This window comes from Haliotis asinina, chromosome 3, assembly GCF_037392515.1.
Source record: "Haliotis asinina isolate JCU_RB_2024 chromosome 3, JCU_Hal_asi_v2, whole genome shotgun sequence".
In the NCBI taxonomy this organism is placed as follows: domain Eukaryota; kingdom Metazoa; phylum Mollusca; class Gastropoda; order Lepetellida; family Haliotidae; genus Haliotis; species Haliotis asinina.
The window spans coordinates 46,441,719-46,467,053 of NC_090282.1; the positions used below are offsets into that span (position 1 = coordinate 46,441,719).

General features: G+C 41.6%; 3 protein-coding genes across 4 annotated transcripts in view; 1 reads left to right on the plus strand and 2 right to left on the minus strand.

Moving 5' to 3' along the window:
* Positions 1-36: 36 nt before the first annotated feature.
* LOC137278906 (uncharacterized) lies at positions 37-414 on the minus strand. Its single transcript, XM_067811407.1, has one exon. It carries the CDS (start codon positions 412-414, stop codon positions 37-39), a length of 378 nt encoding a protein of 125 aa, XP_067667508.1.
* Positions 415-818: 404 nt separating this feature from the next.
* On the minus strand, positions 819-1,838 carry LOC137278907 (uncharacterized). Its single transcript, XM_067811408.1, has one exon. The coding sequence runs from the start codon at positions 1,836-1,838 to the stop codon at positions 819-821; it is 1,020 nt and encodes a 339-aa protein (XP_067667509.1).
* An 8,885-nt stretch (positions 1,839-10,723) lies between these two features.
* Positions 10,724-25,335, plus strand: part of LOC137278122 (sacsin-like) — a 48,648-nt gene continuing 34,036 nt past the window's right edge. The window contains exons 1-5 of one of the 2 annotated variants that reach the window (XM_067810263.1): positions 10,724-10,817; positions 13,660-13,713; positions 17,772-17,878; positions 18,232-18,357; positions 18,910-19,057. In XM_067810263.1, the coding sequence (XP_067666364.1) occupies positions 13,704-13,713; positions 17,772-17,878; positions 18,232-18,357; positions 18,910-19,057 (391 nt within the window). In that variant the 5' untranslated portion in view covers positions 10,724-10,817; positions 13,660-13,703. Of the gene's footprint in view, positions 10,818-11,512; positions 11,574-13,659; positions 13,714-17,771; positions 17,879-18,231; positions 18,358-18,909; positions 19,058-25,335 lie in introns of those variants that run through there. The other variant, XM_067810262.1, reaches the window with a different exon arrangement.

Here is a 25,335-nt window from a genome sequence, read left to right on the forward strand (position 1 = left end):
GGGGTGGGTACTCGTTAAGGTCTAGGAAGGTTGGTTTCAGGTGTTGTGGAGGCTGTCTGGGCTGCAGACCGCTTTTGCTCTTCGTGCCAGGGTAGCTACTATGCCTTTCTTGATCTGGGGATGATGGTTGGACTGGTGATGAATATACTGATCCGTATGTGTTGGTTTACGGTAAACACTGGTGGCAATGGATTGTTGGCGTCGGTGGAGAAGAATGTCCAGGAAGGGAAGCTGTTGGTGTGTCTCTTCTTCCATTGTAAACTGAATTCTTGGGTGTTGGGAATTCAAGTGTTGCAGCAGGGCCTCTGGATCTTGGTTGTCGTCCAGGAGAGCTAGGACATCATCTACTTTGCGGAACCAATGCTTTGGGGTGAATGGTGCAGTTTTCAGGGCAGTTTCTTCAAAGGCAATCATGTATATTTCTGTCAGTAGTGGTGATAGAGGGGATCCCATTGGCAATCCATGGATCTGTTGGTAGAGCTGGCCATTCCAGTTGAAATATGAAGTCTCGAAGCATTTACTTACGAGATCGACGATGCTTTGGGCTGTGAGTTTGGTGTCTAGGTCTGGTAGAGATGTTTCCAGTCTAGTAGATAGGATGTGAATGGCTTCTTTGATGGGTATATTGGTAAATAGGTCTACCACGTCGTAGCTGACTAACTTTTTTGTGTCACTGGTGTTTCTCAGCTGCTGTACGAGGGATGCCGAATCTTTCACAAAGGAGCTGCCAGTTTTTCCCAGTGGGGCTAGGATGCAGGATAGATGTTGGGCCGTGTTGTAGTAGACGGATCCTCAAGAGCACACAAGGATTCTAGTCTTTACAGGGTTCTTTTGACGGTGGCACGGGCATATGGCGGTTGGGAGTTGTTGGGATTGAGGTGGTTGAATATGGAATCACTGATTTCTCGGTTGGTATGGAGGGTCTTCAGAGTTTTCTTTAGCTGTCTCTCTAGTTTGGCTGTAGGGTCTTTGTTTAGAGGTTTGTAAGTTGTGGGGTCTCCCAGGGTCTTGTCTACTAGCTGTATGAATTCTGGAGTGTCCATGATAACTGTGGCTTTCCCTTTGTCTGCAGCCGTGATGGTGATCCCCTTGTCCTTTCTAAGTTCTTGTATTGCTTTCCTCTCATCTTTGGACAGGTTGTTCTGTTGGCTTGGGGTTTTGCGGATGATGTCAGCTATTTGGTGTCGTAGGTAGTCCACATTGCCATTAGGGGCCAGTTGTTGCAGTCCTTTCTCTATGTCGCTGATGTACACATCTGGGTTGGGACGTGGGTTGGTCAGCACATAGCTTAGTCCTTTGGATAGGAGTGAGATCTGTGAGGTTGTCAAGGGTTTGCTGCTCAGGTTTATTACTGTTTTGTTCAGGTAGTCATCTCTGTTTTTCCTAGCTGTTTTGTTCCTGTTTTTGACATTATGGTTGAGGAGGTCTTGGAATTTCTTGATGTGGTTGGTTCTGATCTTGTCGTGAAGTGACTTGGATGAGGTGGCCGTGATGTTCTGAATCTTCTCATATATGTCTGACTCCAGTTGGTGTTTAAGGGTTGACTTACCATTCTGTATGGCTTGGTGGAGGTGACTCCTGCCTTGCCTCAGGTTGCTTATCTGGTGTTTCAGTATCTTGCTGCTGGCTTCATGCAGGATCTTAGCAATAGCTGGTGCTGACCGTCGGAGGGAGGTTTTCAGTTGCAGGCCTTTAGGGACTAGTTTGTTATCCCGGCATCTCAGAAGGAATGTAAGCTGGTTGTCATTTCGAGTCTTCTTGATTAACAAGTTGGTGAATCGGTTGAGCGCTGAGACTGCCGCATCTCCATGTTGATGTATAAGTTGTTTCAAAGGCATTTAGAAGTTGGAGGAATCAAACTAAAAGTGCTTCATGGTTCAACTTCTTTATTACACAAGGTCACAACGTTTCGAGACAGATTCTAGTCTCTTCTTCAGGTGAAGTGAGGGTAAAACTATGTACAGGCTTCAACTGATTGGTGTGCAGGCTTGTGTTGATTAGGTTAACGAGTTACAGGTAAAGATGTTTGGATAAAGGTTAGTCACTGAGGATAAGGTGGTTCTATGCATTGGGTAAGTAAACACCTCGATTGAGGGATTGTTCCCCTTGATTGCAATGGCAAACATCAGGAATAGACGTCACCTTCCGTAGCGACACCAACCTGAAAACGCTACTATCAGCTAATGGACGTGGGCCAACAACACCTAAATGCAACAACCCAGCAGGATGCATCTAACAGATCCAATGCAGTTGTAAAGAGACATATATTGGTGAAACTGGTCGACCACTGGCTATCAGGTTAAAAGAACACAAAACATCAGTTCAAAATTTGGATCAGAAGTCTGCTGTATGTGAACACATCATGCACAACCCCAATCACAAGATTGTTTGGGACAACACCAGGACATTAGTTAGGAACGCCAATGACTTAAAAAAACGGAAGCTCCTAGAAGCCATTGCAATCAAGCGGAATCAACAGAGACGGAGGTGTTTACTTACCCAATGCATGGAACCACCTTATCCTCAGTGACTAACCTTTATCCAAACATCTTTACCTGTAACTCGTTAACCTAATCAACACAAGCCTGCACACCAATCAGTTGAAGCCTGTGCATAAGTTGAAGCCTGTACATCTATCAATCGGAAGTCAAGTTTGAGTGAAACTTGAATCGTGGTTGTATAGCCTGTTTTGTCCATTAAAGTATTGTTAGAGACTGAGGTTTGACATGTTTTTGTTTCGCAAAAGGGAATAGTTTGCTCAAACACAACACTGAAATCGAGATGCACGTGCATCCATGCATTCGGGCGTGTGCTGTCGGCTTGAAAGACAGTCGTTCACTTGATTTCTGAACACAGCATTTAGGGCCAGGTTTACGAGAGATCAGCGACAACAAGCTACTGGACTTCTGGTCAACGCTGGTCAGCGTGCTCGAGCCATTGCTAATGACTTCAGTTGCAGCGTACGAACGAGAGAACATCCTTCACAGCGATACCTGTCCAAATTCTTAACCTTGACTCCAAAATAAATGTAAAATCCTTGCTCAATACGTTTAGAAGAGAACTACCTTGATAGTTATCTCGATCAGAATTATCCCCCTTCTTAAAGAGAAGTAGAACGCGACGTCAACAACTGATCTTCCCGCTTGCAACATACCAAGGGCACGTTCACAAAATCAAACCAACGCTTCATGAATCCGGGAACTGCCCTTTATCTAACATTGAAAAGGATATAACTTCTAAAGGGGTAGTAACACAAAGCCTACTTTTAAAGGACCCAGAGGCTATCCCGTATGGACCTGGCGCATTACCGAATATCAAAGAATTAATAATATTGCTTTCCTCATCTCACCTTGTGTAATGGGATCTGACAAAATATCAGAGTTATTACAATCAATACATTCGGCACAATCATGGTTGGTAATGAAATCAATGACACAATCTGTAAATTCTCAAACTGAGGAATTATCAGGCCTTTGAAATAAGAAGACCACGATTCAACAGTTATACTGTTGCCAAAAAAATTCACTTTACACCAAATATACTTTACAGTTATTTTTCTCCTTCGCTGCTCAGTTAATTTCATAAACAATTTTGCTTGAACAAAGCGCATTTTTATCTTTACAAATATTGAACCTGAGCACTAAAGAAAGCATTTAAAGGCATTTCAATTATGGTCAATCGAACGTTCCATACATCCGATTTGAATAATTTCCATTAGCTAACAAATTCAGATTTTATGTAACATATGGTGTTTATTGTACTCAATATTCCGTGAAGGTTTGATACAACCAGGAGTCGTATTTTCCAACAAGTGAAATAGTTGAAATAATACTCGTTTATTTTACTTACGCTTTGTGCTACATCTTACAGGTCATATTTATCAATAGACTTAGAATTAAGTTTTGTGATTCTTTATACTGAACTATTTTTTTAAAAAAATATGATTTATAGCTATATGTGCTTGAGTGGGAACTAAGGTATGCCTTGAGCTTCGTTGCAAAGGTGATTGTCTTATTGGCGATTCTCGATATACACGCGAATACTGTAAGTCTCCATGATCCTTTGTATCTGTACAGTCAATATCTACAGTCAGGCAATGTGTACAACATGACTTGAATAACCATAAACTATATACATTGCCTGATTCACTCATTAGGTACATTGCCTGATTCACTCATTGTGTACATTGCCTGATTCACTCATTGTGTACATTGCCTGATTAATTAACCCAATTACGGTACACATTGACTAATTATTGAACAGGGATTATTGAAAAGACAAGATTAGCATGGGTTTCGTTCTGTTTGGTTGAATAAGTGGCGAATATCTAACACACTAATTAACTGAGCCACTAATGATTTTATTTCAAACGGTTTTAGAACGCAAAATGTTCTGATGTGAAAGAAATATTATCAGCTACGGAACACAAAAATACAAATCAATAACAGGACTTTAGTAAAACAATATCTACAGGAAACACATTAAGATGCAAGATTCGAATCGTTTGATTCACACAGGTTGGCTGAAGTGTACGATCCGATAACCATGCTTCGATCAGTTCAAAATTAACATCGAGGTGTTCGATAAGATGCCTACGTCATTCATTGGTCCATCGGGGCCCCTGGCTTGATGAACCTCGATGTTTGTCTTTGGAACATAACAAACATCGAGGGTACATCAACACATTACCCCACCCCCTCCCCCATCACCCTCGTGACCAGTGGACAGCTAATAGTGTCTAGGGTGTGTACTGACATCAGTTGAGCCTGATGTCTTCTGCAAGTCTTTATTTCAGCTATATCGTGAAGAGGCAAGGAACAGCCCAGTACCTTGTAAACAACAAGAAGTTAACATCCATAACAGTTTACCTTATTCCCTGGGCTCTCGGTTCCTCAAAGCGATCGTAACGCTACGCCAGTCGTAACATAGACATACGTACTGGGCCCAGTTGCTAAATACTAATATCTACATGCCTCTCAAGAACGTGACTATTGATCGCCAATAACTGAAGATATGTCTGTCTGTCTGTCTGTCTGTCTGTCTGTCTGTCTGTCTGTCTGTCTGTCTGTCTGTCTGCCTGCATGCATGCCTGCCTGCCTGCCTGCCTGCCTGCCTGCCTGCCTGCCTGCCTGCCTGCCTGCCTGCCTGCCTGCCTGCCTGCCTGTCTGTCTGTCTGTCTGTATGTATGTATGTATGTATGTATGTATGTATGTATGTATGTATTTATGTATGTATGTATGTATGTATGTATGTATGTATGTATGTATGTATGTATGTATGTATGTATGTATGCATGTATGTGTGGGTGTGGGTGTGGGTGTGGGTGTGGGTGTGGGTCAATGTCTACAACCAGTCAGTGTGTACATTACCTGATTCACTCAATCATTGTGTGCATTACCTGATTCACTCAATCATTGTGTGCATTACCTGATTCACTCAATCATTGTGTGCATTGCCTGATTCACTCAGTCAATGTGTACATTACCTGATTCACTCAGTCACCCTGTACATTGCCTGATTCACTCAGTCACTCAGTCATTGTGTACATTACCTGATTCACTCAATCATTGTGTACATTACCTGATTCACTCAATCATTGTGTGCATTGCCTGATTCACTCAGTCATTGTGTACATTGCCTGATTCACTCAGTCAATGTGTACATTACCTGATTCACTCAATCATTGTGTGCATTGCCTGATTCACTCAGTCATTGTGTACATTGCCTGATTCACTCAGTCATTGTGTACATTACCTGATTCACCCAGTCACTCTGTACATTACCTGATTCACCCAGTCACTCAGTCATTGTGTACATTACCTGATTCACTCAGTCACTGTGTACATTACCTGATGCACTCAGTCATTGTGTGCATTGCCTGATTCACTCAGTCATTGTGTACATTGCCTGATTCACTCAGTCACTGTGTACATTACCTGATTCACTCAATCATTGTGTGCATTGCCTGATTCACTCAGTCATTGTGTACATTGCCTGATTCACTCAGTCAATGTGTACATTACCTGATTCACTCAGTCACCCTGTACATTGCCTGATTCACTCAGTCACTCAGTCATTGTGTACATTACCTGATTCACTCAATCATTGTGTGCATTGCCTGATTCACTCAGTCATTGTGTACATTGCCTGATTCACTCAGTCAATGTGTACATTACCTGATTCACTCAATCATTGTGTGCATTGCCTGATTCACTCAGTCATTGTGTACATTGCCTGATTCACTCAGTCATTGTGTACATTGCCTGATTCACTCAGTCACCCTGTACATTGCCTGATTCACTCAGTCAGTGTGTACATTACCTGATTCACCCAGTCACCCTGTACATTACCTGATTCACCCAGTCACTCAGTCATTGTGTACATTACCTGATTCACTCAGTCACTGTGTACATTACCTGATGCACTCAGTCATTGTGTACATTACCTGATTCACTACTGCAGGCAGGTATGCAAGTCACTTGCCTATCACATTTTCATGGAAAATCGATTAGATCCTGAATTACGTTTCAGCATTTTGCAGTCATGATAACGGCAGTGTGTCATCAGTGCGTCAACCAGTGGTCTACATCGGTACGAGAAGATAAACGCTGAAATAGTTATAATAGCTTACCACGAATGTATGATAGGCAAGTCACAATTCCAGTCACATTACAACCCCTTTCCACTTGCTGCCACTTACAATCTCATTTCCACTAACTTCGAATTCGTGTCATCGGGCTTCATTTCCAATTCACACTTTTCAAACTGTGTCTTTCAGTTCGCTGGTAATAATTCAAATGTTTGAACGTGAAACTTTGCCGTTACAGGAACGTTGTGTTGTTTTGCTCTGATTCGCAACCCGATGTTAGCTTGGTTGACTGACAGGTGTTTGGGGGTGCTCTATGATGATTAGCTAATAGTTTGGTAGGCCTGTCATTTTATGTAAATGTGTCATCTGAATCATGTCACGCCATAACCGAATTCTTACACCGAAAATGTTAATCTGTGGAAACAAAGATATCTGTTTCGATGAATTTAATTGTGTTTAAATAAAATATTGTTGAAAGCCTGTAGTATTTTTCGTTGAATTTAATTATAAGGATTGACTGTGCACTTCTTTCGGGAATTCGTTGCATTGAGGTATGAAACTAAAAACCAGTGTGCAAACTTTAGTAGGAATCCGGTAAAGTTTGCAGTCAGTCCTTAAATGAATACTTTTTCTCTGATGATACATCTATGTATGTATCTGAAATAGGATCCCTATCTTTCGACTCTAGAAGAACGTTAGCAAAACCCACTCAAACCCATCCATGCGTCGTGCAAATGACGTTAGTGCCAAATCAGGTTTTGCACGTGCAGTCGATCACGTGATCTTCGCATCGAGGTTTTCTTCATTTGCACGTGCTTGCATTGGCCCCAAGAGTTGAAAAAACACGTTCAAACCACAGTTCTAACGGTACTTTAAATGCCATGATTGTCAAATGTGCAACGTGAACGTTGCGTGTTGTAAGCGGGAAGATTGGCGTCGCAAGAGCAATGGGATGCAGCCGTCGTACTGTGTTTGACTTGCGAGGTCGTCTACAACGAACTGGCACCACTTCTGATCGCTCAAGGTCGGGTCGTCCACGTGTGACGTCACGTGCAGAAGACCAAATCGCCCTACGTCACCTACGTGCCGGCTACACGAACCAGGGCTGAGATGTTTAGAGGTCGACTGTCCTCATAGACCATTCGTAATCGGTTGCGGACTGCCAATCTCCATTCTCGACGTCCATATTGTGACTTGACATTCTGTATACTCATATTTTGGAACGGCGGTGTAGCCTAATGGAAGTGATTGTGGCACTGTCTGTGTATCAAGTACATCACTCAGATCTCAGCAATGAAATAATAACAATTTAACCATTGAGATCTTGACATATAGCTGAAGTCAGATCAGTCGTTCGTGTGCGACATACATATTATCCATCATATGTCCAATGGTACACAAGTATGGATCAAGGTTTCTTTCACATAACACATACACTAGTCTTGTCGTCTGTTATCTACATTTTGATTCCTGCGGTTGGGAGCAGACTTTCCTCACTTCAGTTGTACTAGGCTGGATGTTTCCTCGTGTATGAATAAGAAGACCACCTCCAATTTGTTGGGGTACGCCTTAATGGCTTGCTTCTTCAAACGCGTTGGTTACCCTTCCGCATGGATGTTAGTTCCAGGACCGTCACATCTGAAGACGTTCCACATGTCCAGTGGATATAGTCCGTTTGTCCAGGTGGACTCGAAGTACTTGTGGAACTCCACAACATCGTCAACGGATGGAGCCTGTTTCACAATGTGTGACAACACATGTCTGACCTGGGAAACAGGGATAAAATGAAGAGCTAATATTATCCTGAACTACTGTCTGACTGTAGAATCAGCTGCATAGCCTGTAGCTAATTTCACATTCTGTAACTTTCAACACAAGCACTGTGCATAATGAAAATCAAGAAAACTTTCCCTACACTTCTAAAGTCCTGCTTCACAAGGGATGGAATCAGATGGTAGCTTAAAGCTGTAGCCTTGTCCAACAGCATGTGTAGAGTCTCGTGTAGGTTTCAGCAGTCTTGTTCGGCAGGAAACCAAACACCAGTGGTACCATCACTCCAAGAACAAATGTTCGAATGGTGAACAGGGATGGTAGAACAGAGCAGGTGATGTCTGGAATATTCCATCTACATGCCGACTGAGTTCTACAGGCCAGCATTAGAGGCGAATACGATGATCTTATCCTCCCCAGCACCATCCTCTCCGAGAAGGAATCGATCACCCAGTACAGTTGACGTCCACTCGTCCTCCAGGCTTATCTAGGTTCTTCTTCATGGCATCTTGGGGAACCACTTCCTCCGCTCACGGTACAGCACTGACCTCACGTTGATGAAATGTGGCAGGTTGGTAGCAGTCTCTTGTAGGGTGGTTAGTCAAAAGACGAACCTTCTCCTCCCCCTAGATGACCTGCTTCCTCTCTCGCCCTCTTCCTCATGTTGCCCTTCAATTTCCTCGCTGCTACTTCTCCAAAGTTGGGTGGGTGAGTGTGACCGTGACTGCTATGTTACGGAATCATATTGAATTTATTGCGACATGGCCACTTTATAAGAGCAATCTGTCCTGCCTCAAAACTTCTCCTCAGCGTTTCCTTCTCACAACCCTCAGCTGCTTAATGAACATTTCCTCCTGATCTGTGGTCCGTGATTCTCTATCATCTTCTTAAGTACCAGTGGGCAGCTACTAACAACCAGCAATTAACTGCTACATAGTTAAAAAACAACCTTCTCCTCCTCCTCTCCCAACTGACTACTAGCGATTAACTCTTGCATGGTTAAAAAAACCTCCACCTCGTAAGTATCTGTAGTCACCTACTGACGACTCCACCCCTCTAGCCCGCTGTTGTTACTAGCCACTAATTAGTACCTCTAGTTAAAACAACAACCGCCAGCTGCTCAATGAACCAGCTGCTGGGGAGTCAGTACAGCTAACAGAACAGCCACACGAGAGGAAAGAAGTACTAATTGATGGCTTGTAACAATAGGGAGGTAGAGGGACGGGGGCTAGCTAGAGATGCCGTATACTCGACATTCAACGACGTAGACCAGCCGAGACGTAGAAATGCAGCAGATGGATTAGGAGGGTCACCGACAAAGTGTTTAATAAAACACTTCAAATTACACACAATATTTCACAATCAAAACAACTCTCTTCTTCCTTAACATTTACAACAACAGAATTGATCAACATTCAACTACACATACTACCCGAGAAGCAGCAATGGAGAAGAAGGAAAACAAGGATAGTACACACCATTAATTCACATTCACTACAACTCTGTGCAACCTGACGGCTTCGTTGAGTCTGTCCTTAATGTGTGCATGCATGAGCTGTCTTTAGTTTCGTATCACTGAAAACAAAGCATAACAACTTTGCTATACACAAAGCAAGTGATTATGAACATTAATATGTTTCGAAATCGCTAGTATTCAATTATTTATTCATGTCTACGAAACGACCGTCTACGAACCAGTCTGGGTTACGAATCCACGTACGTACAGCGTCTGCGAACTGGTTCAGCCTACTAAAACCCCGCCTCCTGAGTCTGAGATTACAAGCACTGGATTCATTCACGAGTCACCGTATTGTCAGCAGATTTGTCACCATACCAGTGCAAGCCCACAAGTAATAGGCGACATGAACGTGCATTTTATCAGACCAAACCCTCTGTAAACAATCATCATTAAGGCGCACTTGCCTTTTGTACTATTTTCTTTCTTTGCAGCGACGCTACAATGGGTAGCAAGAACGTTAAGGTTCCAGACAGTTACTCTCTCTCTCTCTCTCTCTCTCTCTCTCTCTCTCTCTCTCTCTCTCTCTCTCTCTCTCTCTCTCTCTCTCTCTCTCTCTCTCTCTCTCTCTCTCTCTCTCTCTCTCTCTCTCTCTCTCTCTCTCTCTCTCTCTCTCTCTCTCTCTCTCTGACAAATCATGCACGAACACAGTTGAAAAACATTAGGCCTACACTGCAAATGCTATCACTGTACGTTAATGGCTTGATCGATGGTCCCATTTAGATTCTATCACTCTTCATATGCCTGTGCCCGAATAAGGTGTTTTGAACGTATTTCCAAGAACGATGGGCGCCTTCGGTGAACTATGGCTGGTGTTCCAGGAAATCCACGGAGTTATATCATCACGTGACAGCTACATTACTCAAAATCTGTTTCAAACGGTGGCGATATCACACATGCAGTTATCAGCTATACGCTTCAAAACGATTGTGTGAACACACTGTGAGTAGGAATCTGAAATCCAGTGACTGTTGCTAGATGCCTAACTTTCCTTGTCATTGTCATTCAAACATCGCCTATAGCTATTCATATTGATGTCAGTCTCAATATCGTTTATATATTCAGACACAATATATTCAGTCCAGTACGATCGTCACGAAGATCAATCCATAGTCTTAGCTCAAACAAACTGCTAAACCACTGCTGCAACGACGAAAGATTTGAAGGCGTACATGTATGTACAGTATGTACATTTCAATGGCCAACTGTAATTACTGTTTGGGGAATAGCGTGGACATATAGAAAGGTGACCTTATTGGACTAATTCCTAACCGTTCGAAACCTTTGAGTTGATAGTAGGTAACATCTTAAATTGACAATACTGAGACCGAAATACCGAACTAGATATGCTTTCCGTATTCAGTATCAAAACTCCTTAGCTGAGAGGACACAAGCGATTATGTCACAACGCGGGCTAAATATAGCAAACACTTCTGATTGGTTCAATAAGTGGATAGGAATCTGAGTGACGCGTTGCACAGAGAACCTCCTCATAATGTTGCAGGGTACCTATGTACTTTTGAAATGTGCTTTATTGCCTGCCCACCCAACTGATTCACTAAGTTTCTCTTTCGTCATGTAAGTGTGATTGTGTTGACTTTTATTCTTCACTTTTAGGTTATTGAAGTTGATATTATTTGACAGTGAGTTTAGTTTTACACCGCACCCAGCACTACTCCAGCTGTATGGTGGCTGTCTGTAAGTAATCGAGTCTGGACTAGATTATCTTATGATCAACAGCATGAGCATCTTTCCACACAGTTGGAATACGATGACACGTGTCAACCAAGTCAGCGACGCTGGTCGACCACCCAATACCGTTAGTAGCCTGTTATGACTAGCATGAGTTAGTAAAGGTTTATTCTAACCCTGGATTTTTACAGGTCTCGTGATATGATAAGATATGTGTACTTTTTAACTGAATGTTTTAACTTTATCAGTAGTTTGTCCTTTCATCTTTCCTACCGGCAGACCATTAATTGTTGTATTCTGCCTTTTCACTTTTTACCTTCTTAGTTGCTCAACAATTACTATTCGTGACTTTCCCCGTCGTAACAACTGTGGGGCTGCAGATAATTATTTGGATCAGGGATAATCTGTATATAGATCTAGTCTCCCTGTTTTGACTCAGGGTATTTCATTCCCCAAAATGAAAAATGAGGAATAAAATGCCAGATGGTAACAGAAGGAGGAGCGTTTCATGTTGCATGATTTTATTACTTTTCCTTGCTAACCGAAACGGTTTTCCAATAAAAAAGAGTTTCTTTTGGTTTGTCTTAATTGTTACTGCTGACGGCAGGCAATAAATGACAATGCATGGTGCATTAAATGTTTTTCTACGTTAGTTTTGGGCAATCACGTAATGTATCCCAGTGTTAGGGGTTTTCAACGGTATCAGACAAAAACGTAATTTTCATCTTTATTATCATTTTAAGTTTTGATTTTGCTAACCTTGAGTGATAAAGGTATATTCATCTATTTCACAAAAAAGTATCGTGTGTTTCCAACAAAAACAGCTTTTATAACATCGTATCAGCGAAACTGCAGTCGCTTGTCACATCCGGGTATTTTTGTATGTGTTTTCGACGGTGAACCATACTTTTCCCTCCGCATCGCGAGAGGGTGATTTGATCACGTGGCTTCCTGTTTCATACATAACCTGTCACTAGCAGACGACTGATCTTGTTGTGTTTTGCTAGCTATTTTATGTTATACAGACAATTGATTTTGCATCTGAAGTGGTATTAACGATCGAGGGTAAATAATGTTGTTGTTTATCTGCTCTTTACATAACTTAATTACTTGATTTCAATTGTAAATAAAACGTCTCACGACAGGAACTGGGCATCCGCCCTACCGATGAAAATGTGCACTCCGATCGTGCACAGCTAGCTTTGGGATACAGTAGCCCTGAAGCTGAGTTAATACTGATCCAGACCGGTGTGATATTAATGCTGTTTTAGGGTTAAATTATAAACTAACTGTGGAGTAGACGTGGATTAGTATTAATAACGGAGATCAAAGGGCAAAACTCCACGAGCTTTGCTTCGACGCAAACAATCTTTACGGATGTGCAGGATTGAGAGCTGAAGACAATTTTTGTGAAAGAAGGGGTGCGCACTTCATATTTGACCCGTTTTCAATGGTTATTTGATAAGCTTTTAGATCCAATGAGGTGGGGGCGGGTTGGGGATGCAGGGGAATCTCATAGCGATCGATAATGCCAGCCAATGAAAGTCTTCGTTACACTTTTAAAGCACACACCCATTCGCTCTGACTGAGTTCGGTATTCAGGGTGCTTAATTCGTTTTGAGGGTAGTAAACCGAAGTACAAAATATTGCACTGTTGATTTGCGATTATACTCTTATAAATTTGTTTTTATTTGTGGGTTTTTTCATGATCAACAATATATATTATATGCCAAGAATAGGTAGTAATTAGGTTTTAATTATGTTCATTTATTTATGATTTAAGGATGAATTACACGTATCCCACATATATGAACCTGAGTTCATAATGAATAAAGTTCTGTGATATTACTTTTAAGGCAGCACAAATGGATACAAAATAATAGAAACTGAAACATTTAAGCAGGAATATTTCAAACAAATTCCCCTCTAATATATCCCACAAACTGGACTCAAAGATATACATATAAGAATATGAACAAAAGCAAGGAAACTATTAGTACCCAATGTGAAAGTTAACATGTCTGTAAAATTCACTGATTCAAATGATTATCTGTCCCTGGCGGTAATCCTTGCCCTGTTTTCAACATTTCAGTGGTGAGAAGTAAGTTGTGTTCCCGGTCAGAGGGAGTCCACACCATGAGTCGGGGTAAGTTGACATCACAGCAAGACCATATATGTGTGGTCTCTGTTGACATATTCCTTGTTGTGTGTGTGTGTGTGTGTGTGTCTGTCTGTCTGTCTGTCTGTCTGTCTGTCTGTATGTATGTATGTATGTATGTATGTATGTATGTGATTAAGGCTGGTTGCAAGAGGTGTACATATTCTTCTGGGCTGTGAGCACTTTCCATGCTGCTTGTTGTGTATGTGACTAAGCTTAAGGCTGTATAATGATTCCAAGATTGTTCTATATTCTTCTGGGCTGTGTACAGTTTATATGCTGCATGTGTGGTTATTTGAAATCACCCTGATGTTTGTCTTCAACATGGCAGTCCAGCACTGTCACCTAGGGGTTATTAGATGTCACAAGACGAGGTGCCAGCTGAGACAACTCAGCATGACATGAACTGGAGCCACAATGTGCATGGGTAGCAAATATGGATTTGGATTCCATTTCTGAGTGTCAGTTGACCTTTGACACACATTTCATTTATTTGAACCTGTTACGGTAAACAAAATCGACCCCATTTTCCGTTGGTATATTTTGGAAACTCACAGAGGTAATTATGTGTATGCATAAATATTTTTAAAGCAACAACAAAGTTCCATTCATATCCCCAAAATAGCAATGAACCTTCAGTTCTTTTGGCAACCAAGGCAACCAAACTGCATGCAATATGGCAACTACTCCCTTGTTGTAATCCATGTTGTGTGGTATACACCTTAGTGACACACGTGTCATCATTCACCTGATGTTGAATTATTGAATTTATAACAGGCATAATAAGTAGTAGCACCACTCTGACATTACCTGATGAAGGTTCCCATTTGATATTTCTCATGTCTGTGATAACTATTAGGGTTGGGTATTGCCAAAAATTTTGTACTGCAATATATTGTAATATGTGTTGGCAATATGTATTGCAATATATTGTGAAAGTGTAACACATGGTTTAAGGTAACAAAATGACTGTTGCCACTGGCTGGAATCAGATGTGATTGTACAAGAGATCAATTGGAAATGCTTCCAAATTGAAGACTTCGCTTTAAAGTTCGTAACTCGAGGAAAAGCATCTTGCTTTATTTATATGACTTAAGAGTCATGCAAATGCAATTGTATGTCCAATAGAGATTTTTAAATCTATGAACTATGTACAGTGATATAAAGGAAATATGACTGTTATTAGTATTTTTGACTACATCACATAAATTACTGATCATGGTCACTTGAATTGCTGATAGCTGAACTGTTTCACGAAAAAATGTACTGCAATATATTGTATTGCAAACTTCAAATTGCAATATAATCGTTAATTGGTATTATCGCCTACCCATAACAACTACATTTAGTCAGGTCTGATGTGGCAAATGTATTGGGTGTTATGTACTCCGCATTTGGAAACAACAAGAATGGAATTATCAGAGGGGTTAAAAACACTGAACAGAGGATTAACTGGTAGTACACTGTGTTATATTACACAGTGGATTTGTCACAACTTAGTATTTGTATCAGCATGTTTATTTATGCAGAATGAATACACCGATATCCTTTCAACATGTGTCTATGTAACAATGTCATTTCTTTAACCATCCATTATGGATTGCTCATCGTTATACAGCCTCGATATATCTCCAGGGTATACATTCCCATAAGTCTCATGCAACGATGGCTCAGCCCGATAAATGTAATACCTCCCTTGGCTGGCTGTTTATCCAAACAGATGTCTACGCTGGGAAGTTAAGCGAATTCACTTTCGCATTTTAAATTATCTAAGCAATTAAACTTGGCAACACACACCATGCAGGGGTTCTCTGAAGGAGGTAAAAAGAGTTCTTATGTGTATCTTTTTAAAGTTTCAGACCTATCAATTTGTCAGTATGATTTCCCTCAAATCTGTGTCATACTGCGTACAAACCTTCACAGCTGCAACCACTATCTTTGTTGACACTGGCAAGCTCTGTTGTAACAGTGGCTTAACTGACTGGTTGATAAGAGACTGTGGGAGGGTATAAAATTATCAGACTGACCCGTAGATGCATCTAGGGTATAGTGGAGACTTATGTTGGAACATATATCCTGGAGATATCAAGGAGGATTGTTATCGAACTGAACGAGTTTTTTAAAGATGCCTGGACATTATGAAGAAACTACCTCAGCTTATCAGTGAGACTTGCCAATGCAAAAAACAACTCAAACGCACCTGTAACAAAATTGTGAGACCATTTGAGAAATTATCATGAGTTATATGCATATTTTACAATTCTAGAATGTCAAAAGACATGTCACATGGAACACATTTCTTTGTTAGATGTATGTGAATGGGATATTGTTCCTTTGTGTTAATATTTATGGGTATATTCCTCCAACATGGTAATTGCTGTAGATATATTAGCTGTAATTTATAATCATGATCTGCGTTTGTTTTCATTCATTTGTTGCAACACTGATGGACAAGTTCTCAAGGGCAGACATGTTGATCTAGGCCGTTTACAGGTTTCCCAATGGCAGACATATTGATGTCGGCTTTGCACATATTCACAAGGGCAGACATATTGATCTGGACTGTGAGCAGGTTCTCAAGGGCAGACATGTTCATCTGGGCTGTGCACAGGATCCAAAGGGCAAGCATGCTCATCTAGGCTTTGCACATATTCTCAAGGGCAGACATGTTGATTCGGACTGTGCACAGTTTTCCCATGGGCAGACAAGTTGATCTTGGCTGTGCACAGATTCCCAGGTGCAAACATGTTCATCTGGGCTGTGGACAGATTTCCTAGTGGCAGACATATTGATCTGGGCTGTGCAAAAATTCCCAGGGACAGACATGTTCATCTGGGCTATGTTCAGGTTTCCAGTCGCAGGGCCATATTGATCTGGTCTGTGCACAAGTTCTCAATGGCAGACATGTTTATTTTGCCTGTGCACATATTCCCAGAGGCAGACAATTTGATCTGGACTGTGCACAGGTTCTCATGGGCAGACATGCGCATCTGGGTTGGGAGCAGATTTCCAAGGGCAGGCATGTTCATCTTAGCTGTGCACAGGTGCCCTAGGGCAGACATGTGCATCAGGGCTGTGCCCGTATTCTCAAGGGCAGACATAGTGATCTGGACTGTGCACATATTCCTGGAGCAAACATATTGATTTTGGCTGTGCACATATTCCCAGTGGTAGACATATTGGTCTGGATTGTGCAGAGGTTCTCAAGGGCAGACATGTGCATCTGGGTTGGGAGCAGATTTCCGAGGGCAGACATGTTCATCAGGGCTATGCACATATTCACAAGGGCAGGCATATTCATCTGGGCTGAGCACAGATTCCCATGGGCAGACATATTGATCTTGGCTGTGTACAGATTCCCAGATACAGACATGTTCGCTAGGGCTGTGCCCAGGTTCCCAAGGGCAGATACCGGTATGTTGGTCAAGGTTTTGCACAAGTTCCGAAAGGGCAGACATGTTCAAATTGGCTGTGCACAGATTCCCATGGGCAGACATATTGATCTGGGGTGTGCACAGGTTTCCCAGTGGCAGACATAGTGATCTCTGCTAATCCCAGTGGCAGACATGTTGATCTGAGCTGTGCACAGATTCCCCTGGGCAGACATGCTGATTTGGTCTGTGCACAGATTCCCAAGGACAGACATATCGATCTGAGCTGTGCACAAATTCCCAAGGGCAGACATGTTTGTCTGGGCTGTGCACAGATTCATCTACTATTTCCCTGTTTCAAACAGCAAAATTTATTTGCCAAACCATCAAGCATCGAAGGCACAAAAGGGCACTTATAATCATAATTACATATAATCTGAAATATGGGCAGTAAGAATTCTCTCTCTGTATTGTAAACTATGAGATCTGTTAGAGTGAATCTGCACTAGTCAGCCTAAAATTACTTATGATTTTTCTATTGTGTTAAACTGCATGTTTTCTGTGCATATACAAACTTACAATCTGACATGAAACTGATCATTCCACATGTTACCCCTGATACATGACATCTTCACTTAACAAGCTTCATTGTCACATCACTCTCACTCTGTTTAGAATCTGACTCAGAGGATGATGGCTACACCTGCATGGAACTGCCAACCCTCATCAGGCAGCTTAAATCTGTGCTAGACCAGTACCCTGATGATGGACAGATTCTCAAGGTAAGTCAGTGTTGAACTGCTACCCTGATGATGGACAGACACTCAGGGTGAGTTTATGTTGGACTGCTACCTTGATGATGGACAGACACTCAGGGTGAGTTTATGTTGAACCAGTGGCTCTATCTGTGGGATGAAGAGTCAGTGTCTATACTGGTTTGTCCCACTGATTTTGATTTACATGCCATTATTAAAGATGTAACAAGAGGTTATGACAATAACAATAAAGTGAAACAAGCTGATCAACAAACACTGATAGAATCAAATTCAGCTCTCTGATATGGTGTGTCTGACCACAGTTTCTTATCACTGGCCATTGTTTAAATTCAAATACCTAAAGGTCTTGTCTTCAACAGGAGCTCATCCAGAATGCAGAAGATGCAGATGCCACCGAGATGCGAATTCTGTATGACACTCGAGATATCCGGCCTAATATTGATCCAAGGCTCCGCAAAAAGAGGCAGTACCTGGCCTCATTACAGGTTTCTGTAGATCATTATCTTTGCAAATGAAATGTGTTACCACATTCTTTTTACACCTAAACAGACAGATCAAGCTTTAAGTTAGCTGATGTTGTGTGTAACAGAATATATCAGAATATATGTTAACATATTAGCTGATTATACAATGAAATCTATTTCAGAGTGCTCCTAACTGAAAGAAGTGCACCTAATGCAGTAAAACTCATGCTAATCTCTCTCCTAGACAAGCCAAGCCCTACACTTGTTCTGTTGGCAGTGAGGTTGTGTCAGCATATATACAAAGATGTCAGTTTGAAATTGTCTTAAGGGTGTTGAGTAAGCTTGGCACATGTGTGAAAATGTATTTGTTTCATAAAAGCAACATGTCTAAGACCCAGGTTTGATTCCCCAATGTGTGAAGCCTATTTCTGTGTCCCTAGGTAAGATATTGCTGGAACTAATCTTCACAAGTAATGCACTGTGCTGTGTTCAGGCCCCAAATGTTCACAAGTAATGTACTGTGTTGTGTACCGGCCCCAATGTTCACAACTAATGCACTCTGCTGTGTTTCAGGCTCCAGCCCTGTGTGTGTACAACAATGCCTTGTTCACAGAAAAGGACTGGTGTGGAATCAAGATGCTACATAACAGTGTGAAAGAGGAGGAACCACTCAAAGTTGGGCGCTTTGGGTTAGGGTTTAAGTCTGTGTTCCACATAACAGGTGAGTATGCAGTATCTCGCTGACATTGTATTGATAAACTCATGAAGCTGTGAGCAATAACAACTGACAAAACCATGCACAATATGTGATATGAGTGTCATATAGCAGCCTACAAACATCTGATGGAATTAGCTTCAACCACAGGCAAACTGTAGCGCAAATGTGGTTGTGCAGCATAGGGAATATGACAAGTCTTCATATATGTGAGCGAAGCAAGCAAAGGTTGGCAATGTCCTTCCATCACTTTGGATTGAAAAATATTTTCATCTCAAAATGAAGTATAACTTCATGTCGTACATATTGCGTACATTGTCTCCCACTGAGTTTCATAAATATCTATTTGTGTTGTTTACTCCCAAAGTAAGACAGGGTATGGCATGATAACAAGACCTATGCTTTAAGGGTTGAGTCTCTGTCGCCAGATTGTTAGGTGATTAGCCTCCTAGCTTGGAGCTAGAGGTGTTCATATGGCCACATCAACTGTCTCCTGTTATGACGAAAGGGTTTATTAACCCTCTGCACAGTTCAGTCACACATCAAGTACATCCATGTCAATCTGCTCTTCATCTACGATGTCTTCAAGGTTCCGAAACTCTCAGACCATCAGGCAGCCTATGGCAGTGCAGACAACCATAGAGTTTGCAAAACCTCAGATCAACATTCAGCATATTTCAAGTCTGACTTCTACAGGGTGTACAAACTCTCTTAGACATCAGTAGATAATAGAAAACCCACTAGCAGTCACAAACTCTAACTCATCACCACTGTGATCCAGCCAGGTTTGCGAATCTTGCGAGATTATACCACTTTTTGAACCACCTAACCGTGACATCAGCATTTAATCCAGATGACTTCATGGACAACATTACCAGCAAAGTTACCCAAGCTATGGAACGTCGTCTTGTGTCAGATAGACCCAGGGTGCTGAAGTATTGTCTTGGTTTATGGATGCTTTACCTGTACCTTCACCAAACCAGGCCTCTAATTCTGTGTATTCAGAATGATTATCACCATCCTGCCGAAACCAGTACCGTTATCTCAGCTTGCAGAGAAGCTAAAAGTAGCATTTGCCAAGCTGGTAAGAATCAACAAGAGAAGAAACGTTTATCACTCAGAAATTGCCGTTTCATAATATGGAACCTTTCTTTAAGGTGCCACAGCTATTGAGTTAAGGATTGTGAAGTAACTCAGCTTGATACTACTACTAGCAGGGCATTCTTTGGGTTAGCAAGGTTAGGGCCATCAATGAGGCAGTGATTTAAACGGTCAAGCATGAATGGTTTGTTAGAACTTTTAGTTCAACTAAAAGATCAGCAACATGTGCGATTCTTACAGGCTGCATCTACAGTCTGGACAACAACATACAACTGTGGCTCATTATCATCATGGATATCTGCTAAATATCTAGCCCTGACAGCAGGATAAACAATGTTTATCTTGGAGCTCTTTCACCGATATCAACAACATCCTGTATATGTGCCTGTCCACAGGAACCTTCCTTACCATAACTAGAATATGCATCAAGGTTGACTGATCAAACACAGATTATCTACGAATATAAGGGGAAGATGCAAAGACAAGGGTGCATCATTATCACTGCATATTGCCATCCTTGGCAAGGTTGTTGTCATTGCTGATGCCTACCACCAAGGATGAGAAAAGTACAAGAAAAAAGTTTTGAGGGGTGATGCCTAATTTGCAATTGCCTTTGACAGTTGTGGCGAAATCAAGATAGAGCTACATACCTTTGCTTGTTTGTCGCTAGAAATGGAGAGTCCTCCCTTTTTGAAAATTGACCCATGACCATAAACACTTGTAACCAAGCCCATTGCAGTGCTTCAGCCAAGCATCAGCACTGCACCATTCACACTAAAAAATATGCAGTTACACTTTTTTTCAGTGTTAGATGGTACTCACCCCGTTTAATATAATCCACAAGTCTTCGATACCATGGTAACCATGAATCGCAAAAGTTTCAAATGTATTGGCACACATTTTAGTATACTGTTAAGGTGCCAGCTGGCAACTCCTAGCTGGCGACATCCTGGCTGAAGCATTGCCATCTTTGCATCAGCAGGGACTTGGCAAGGCATTCTTCCTTGACGATGAAATCCAGGCAAATCAACAAGCAGACCAACTCAGACGTTGGCTACTGTGAGTTTATTATCAGACTACTGACAGTTACCTGGAATTACGGTACCAGAAGACCGGTAGGCACGCATCCAAGCAAGTGTACCAGATGCCATGAACACCATTGGTGGAGCCAGAGGGGGATGTAGGGGAGCACACTTCAACAAGGAAGTTACCCCAGGAACATGGTCTCAAAAAGAAAGTACTCTAGTACTCAATATATAAATCACTGACAAGTCAACAGTATAATCTGCAGGGCTCTACAAGACAGTTCAACTATATGACAAGTAGGACTCTTCAAGATCAACGCCACTGTTTACAACTGACATTCCATCTGTACCGGATCTTCAAGCCTTGGCTCTTGACACACTAATCTTACCGTGGAGGGACTGAACATGTATGCATTCCAGCAGCCAATTCTGTTACCACAGGTTCTACAGAAGATCACCCATCCGTAAGTTTACAACTCAATTGGCCGTGCCTTAGTGGGCAGCGATAACCGGGGTTCCAAACAGAAAACAACTCTTGGGAGAACCAATGTTGCATCCACCAGATTGGACAATTCTACTTATCCACCCTAACACAAGGCAACCACATGGCAATCAACCAGGGCTCCAGTTTCACGCATTTAACATATGCATTGCCTGAGAAGAAGAGGGTACTTCCTCCGAGCAGCTAAGGCAGTTACACTGGCCTTGATACAATCACCTCAAATTCTCTACAATAATAAGTGGAAGAGTTTTGACCAGTTTTCTGTATGCAAGGTGTTTTCAGCTGTGAAGGCTTCACATGCATAACAGCAGAGTTTCACTCGAGAGCTACTAAATACCTGAGGAATCTACACTCAACATACGTGGCAGTGATCAACTCCATGATTGCCATGGATTTAGGGGTAAAACTCACCAAAGTGCCAGGAATCGTTGACTTACTGAGATCATTCAAGTCAGAAGATGAGTAGAGATTCAGAGCACCGGCTTGGGATATCAGCGTAGTGCTGCAACATTTGACCAGTGACAGTTACGAGCTGCTGAGACAAACCACACTTAAATGGTTAACACAAGAGATGTTATTTCTCCTTGTGCTGGTAACAGCAACAAGAATTTAAGAGATACATGCTCTTGACTGCAGAAAAACTAGGTTTGACACTGGACAACATGCAAATGTCCATTTAGGACTTAAATCAGTGAGATAGACAGTTCATGTACTGGCACTATTTATGATATTTGGACCGGATCTGTCCTGATGTCATTCCACGGACTATTGACTGTTGAAGTCTTCCAAGCTGTGATCTTGTTTTTTATTAAAGTTGTATCCTATGAGCTAGGTTAGAAGTTAGGGGTGGAGTCCACCTGGGACTTAAATGGGACTTTAGAGCAAATTATCCACTACCAGGTCAACCAGACTGACAATTCCACCTCCCAACTTTTCTACGATCATCAAACCAGGTGGTACACAAGACCTGTCCCAGTGCCCAGTGAGAGCCCTGAAGATCTACTTAAAAGGGAATGCTAAAAGTGGGAGGAAGACTGCTTTTGGAAGTCAGACACAGCTAGTGTTCACCAACCATTATCTTTGGGATATCGCTTCTGAAGATGTATCCAGGTATCCAACAGTTTGGACCATTCACAGTAGTGCAACAACATGATTTCAGCTAGATGAAGAGAAACTCACCCTTACCATACGACTTGTTAACGCAAGACAACTGTTCCATTGCCATTGTCTGAAAGTCCATGTTCTCCTGCCTTACGAGATAAGTTAGCACATGAGTGAAATAGACTCAGTTTGGGAGACAGCCCTTACCTTAACAAATGGGTGGCGATTCAGTTTTGGTAATAGGCCTTACCTTTGTATATGGATTGTCCCAGATAACTAGACATTGTTACATACTAGTTTATCTTAATACATGAATTTATAAGATTATCTTCTTTCATTAATGTAAGAGAAGGTGGCACCCTGATTACCATCAGAATTTTGGGTGCAGGAAGCTGAAAGAATCCCTGGGTGCACATGATCAGAGAACACTACACTGACTGATCAGTCACTGTGAATTCAGATGGGTGTCTGATTCAATACCTATCCAGTCCAATTCCGTAAGCAAATTCTATAGCTTTAGTCAGAATAAGGAAAAATGTATAATTTTTATGATAAACTTGGTATTTTATACTTATCCTGACTCCAGATTTGAAGGGCCATCCCAACCGTCCCCTCTCAGCACTACAGACTTCACTGTAGGCTTCACTTTCAAGAGAAAGTGATGAGAGCATGGCTCAGATCACATGGAACCGATTTGGTGGGAAAGTGGAGGCAACTCAGGGGTGAGCAATTTTCTGCTCCCCTCAGGGAAATAGGAAGTTTCCATGTAACCGTTGAAAGGAGAAGGAATTAAGCAGGATAAGTCAGGATAAGTATAAGTATAAAACATTAATTTTGTCATGAAAATTACATTTTAGAAGTATGTAATTTATTTGCACGTTTTCCTCTACATATGTGTAGAAATGTATTTATGATCATAACTAAAGTATTGCAACAGAGTAAGGTTTTTGTGTAATATGGGGTAGTTTGTATGCATGGGACACTTCATTTCGGTCCAGTATTATTGTGGCTGCTGTGAATATTTTGGACCAAAGTTACTGGTATCAGTGGACCACACAATGTCTCCACTACAGTTACTATAAACATTACTGAATGACATTTTGAGTAAAATTAATGAGCCAGATTACACAAGTCCAGATACTCAAAGGGCATGTAGTATTAAGAGATAGTAACCCAATACCAATTTACTGACACTCTACAGACTGCACAGGGCACAGAGCATCCATATCACAGGAGCACTCAAATCAGTTGTACACTCTAGGCCTGTCAGTTGAACCCTTGAAATTCATCTCAGCCACATACAGTGAGTTCTTCACCAATAAGGTCACAGCCCTGGGAGTTTTGTTTCCTGACTCAATACCACCAATGACAGATCATGAAAAAGTTGCAATGCAAAGTCCCGAAGCTCCACAGTTTAAAACCAGATGCAAGCTTAAACTACCTTAAACGAAGATAAGGATGTAAACCAAGGCAACGCTTGCAGTTGCTCTGTGGCTAATTATGATGATAACATCCCACATAATGGCATGTCTAAATCTACAAAGCATCCGGAATCATGGATCTTGACCATTTCCTGTCTACAAATGTTGGCGTAAATGATTCTTTGGACAACTCACTTTATATGAGAGATTTCTTCATCAATATTAAGTTTTAGTACAGAGAGGTCATATCTGTCACTCATCAAGATATCATTTATATCCTGTTAGAACACTATCAGGATGTCACTACCAGGATATCACAGTTCCAGAAATCACTCTAAGGCAGTAGAAGTCGCTATTTGGAGAGCTCACATCCATGCCAGATCTAACATCTGAGATTCCTTCAGAACTGTATGATTCCCCATCAAGAGAAACAGCTAGACTGTCATGATGCCTACTGATATAATGTTCATAACTACACATGGAAGATGAATCCCGACAATGTCATACACGGGTCTTGGATTGTCATCTCTTCACAGATGCTTCACTCATAGGAGCTCATGTAGAGGACAAGAGGGCACTGGGTTGCTGTGAGATTTAGATTAACCAGTCCACTTTGACATATTTGAGATATCTGCCATCTGATGGATTGATTGCTGTTTAACGCAGCACTCTGTAATATTTCAGCTATCAGTCATCTGGCACTAGACACTAATACTTAAGAAATTACTGGTTACTATAAACAACACCACCATAGTTGCCTATATCAAAAGTTTAAGAGGAACCCACTCTCAAGACCTTATGGGCTTTATAAAGGAACTTGGGACAGTCAGCATTGCAATATACTGGCCAGAGTGACTGTAAGTGAGTGTAGTTTTACACACACTCAGCAGTATTCCAGCTATATGGTGGTGGTCTGTAAATAATCGAGTTTGGACCAGGCAATCCAGTGATCAACAGCATGATGATCAATCTGCTCAATTGGGAACCAATGACATGTATCAACCAACTTAGTGAACCTGACCACCCGATCTCATTAGTCACCTCTTACAACAAGCATAGTCGGCTTTTATGGCAAGCATGGGTTGCTGAAGACCTATTCGGCCCCACAATTTCATGGGTCCACATATTGGCCAG

What these genes read in the sequence shown, in the direction of transcription:
- LOC137278906 (XM_067811407.1), bottom strand. Translation starts at nt 414, where the DNA reads ATGATTGCCTTTGAAGAAACTGCCCTGAAAACTGCACCATTCACCCCA.
- LOC137278907 (XM_067811408.1), bottom strand. Translation starts at nt 1,838, where the DNA reads ATGCCTTTGAAACAACTTATACATCAACATGGAGATGCGGCAGTCTCA.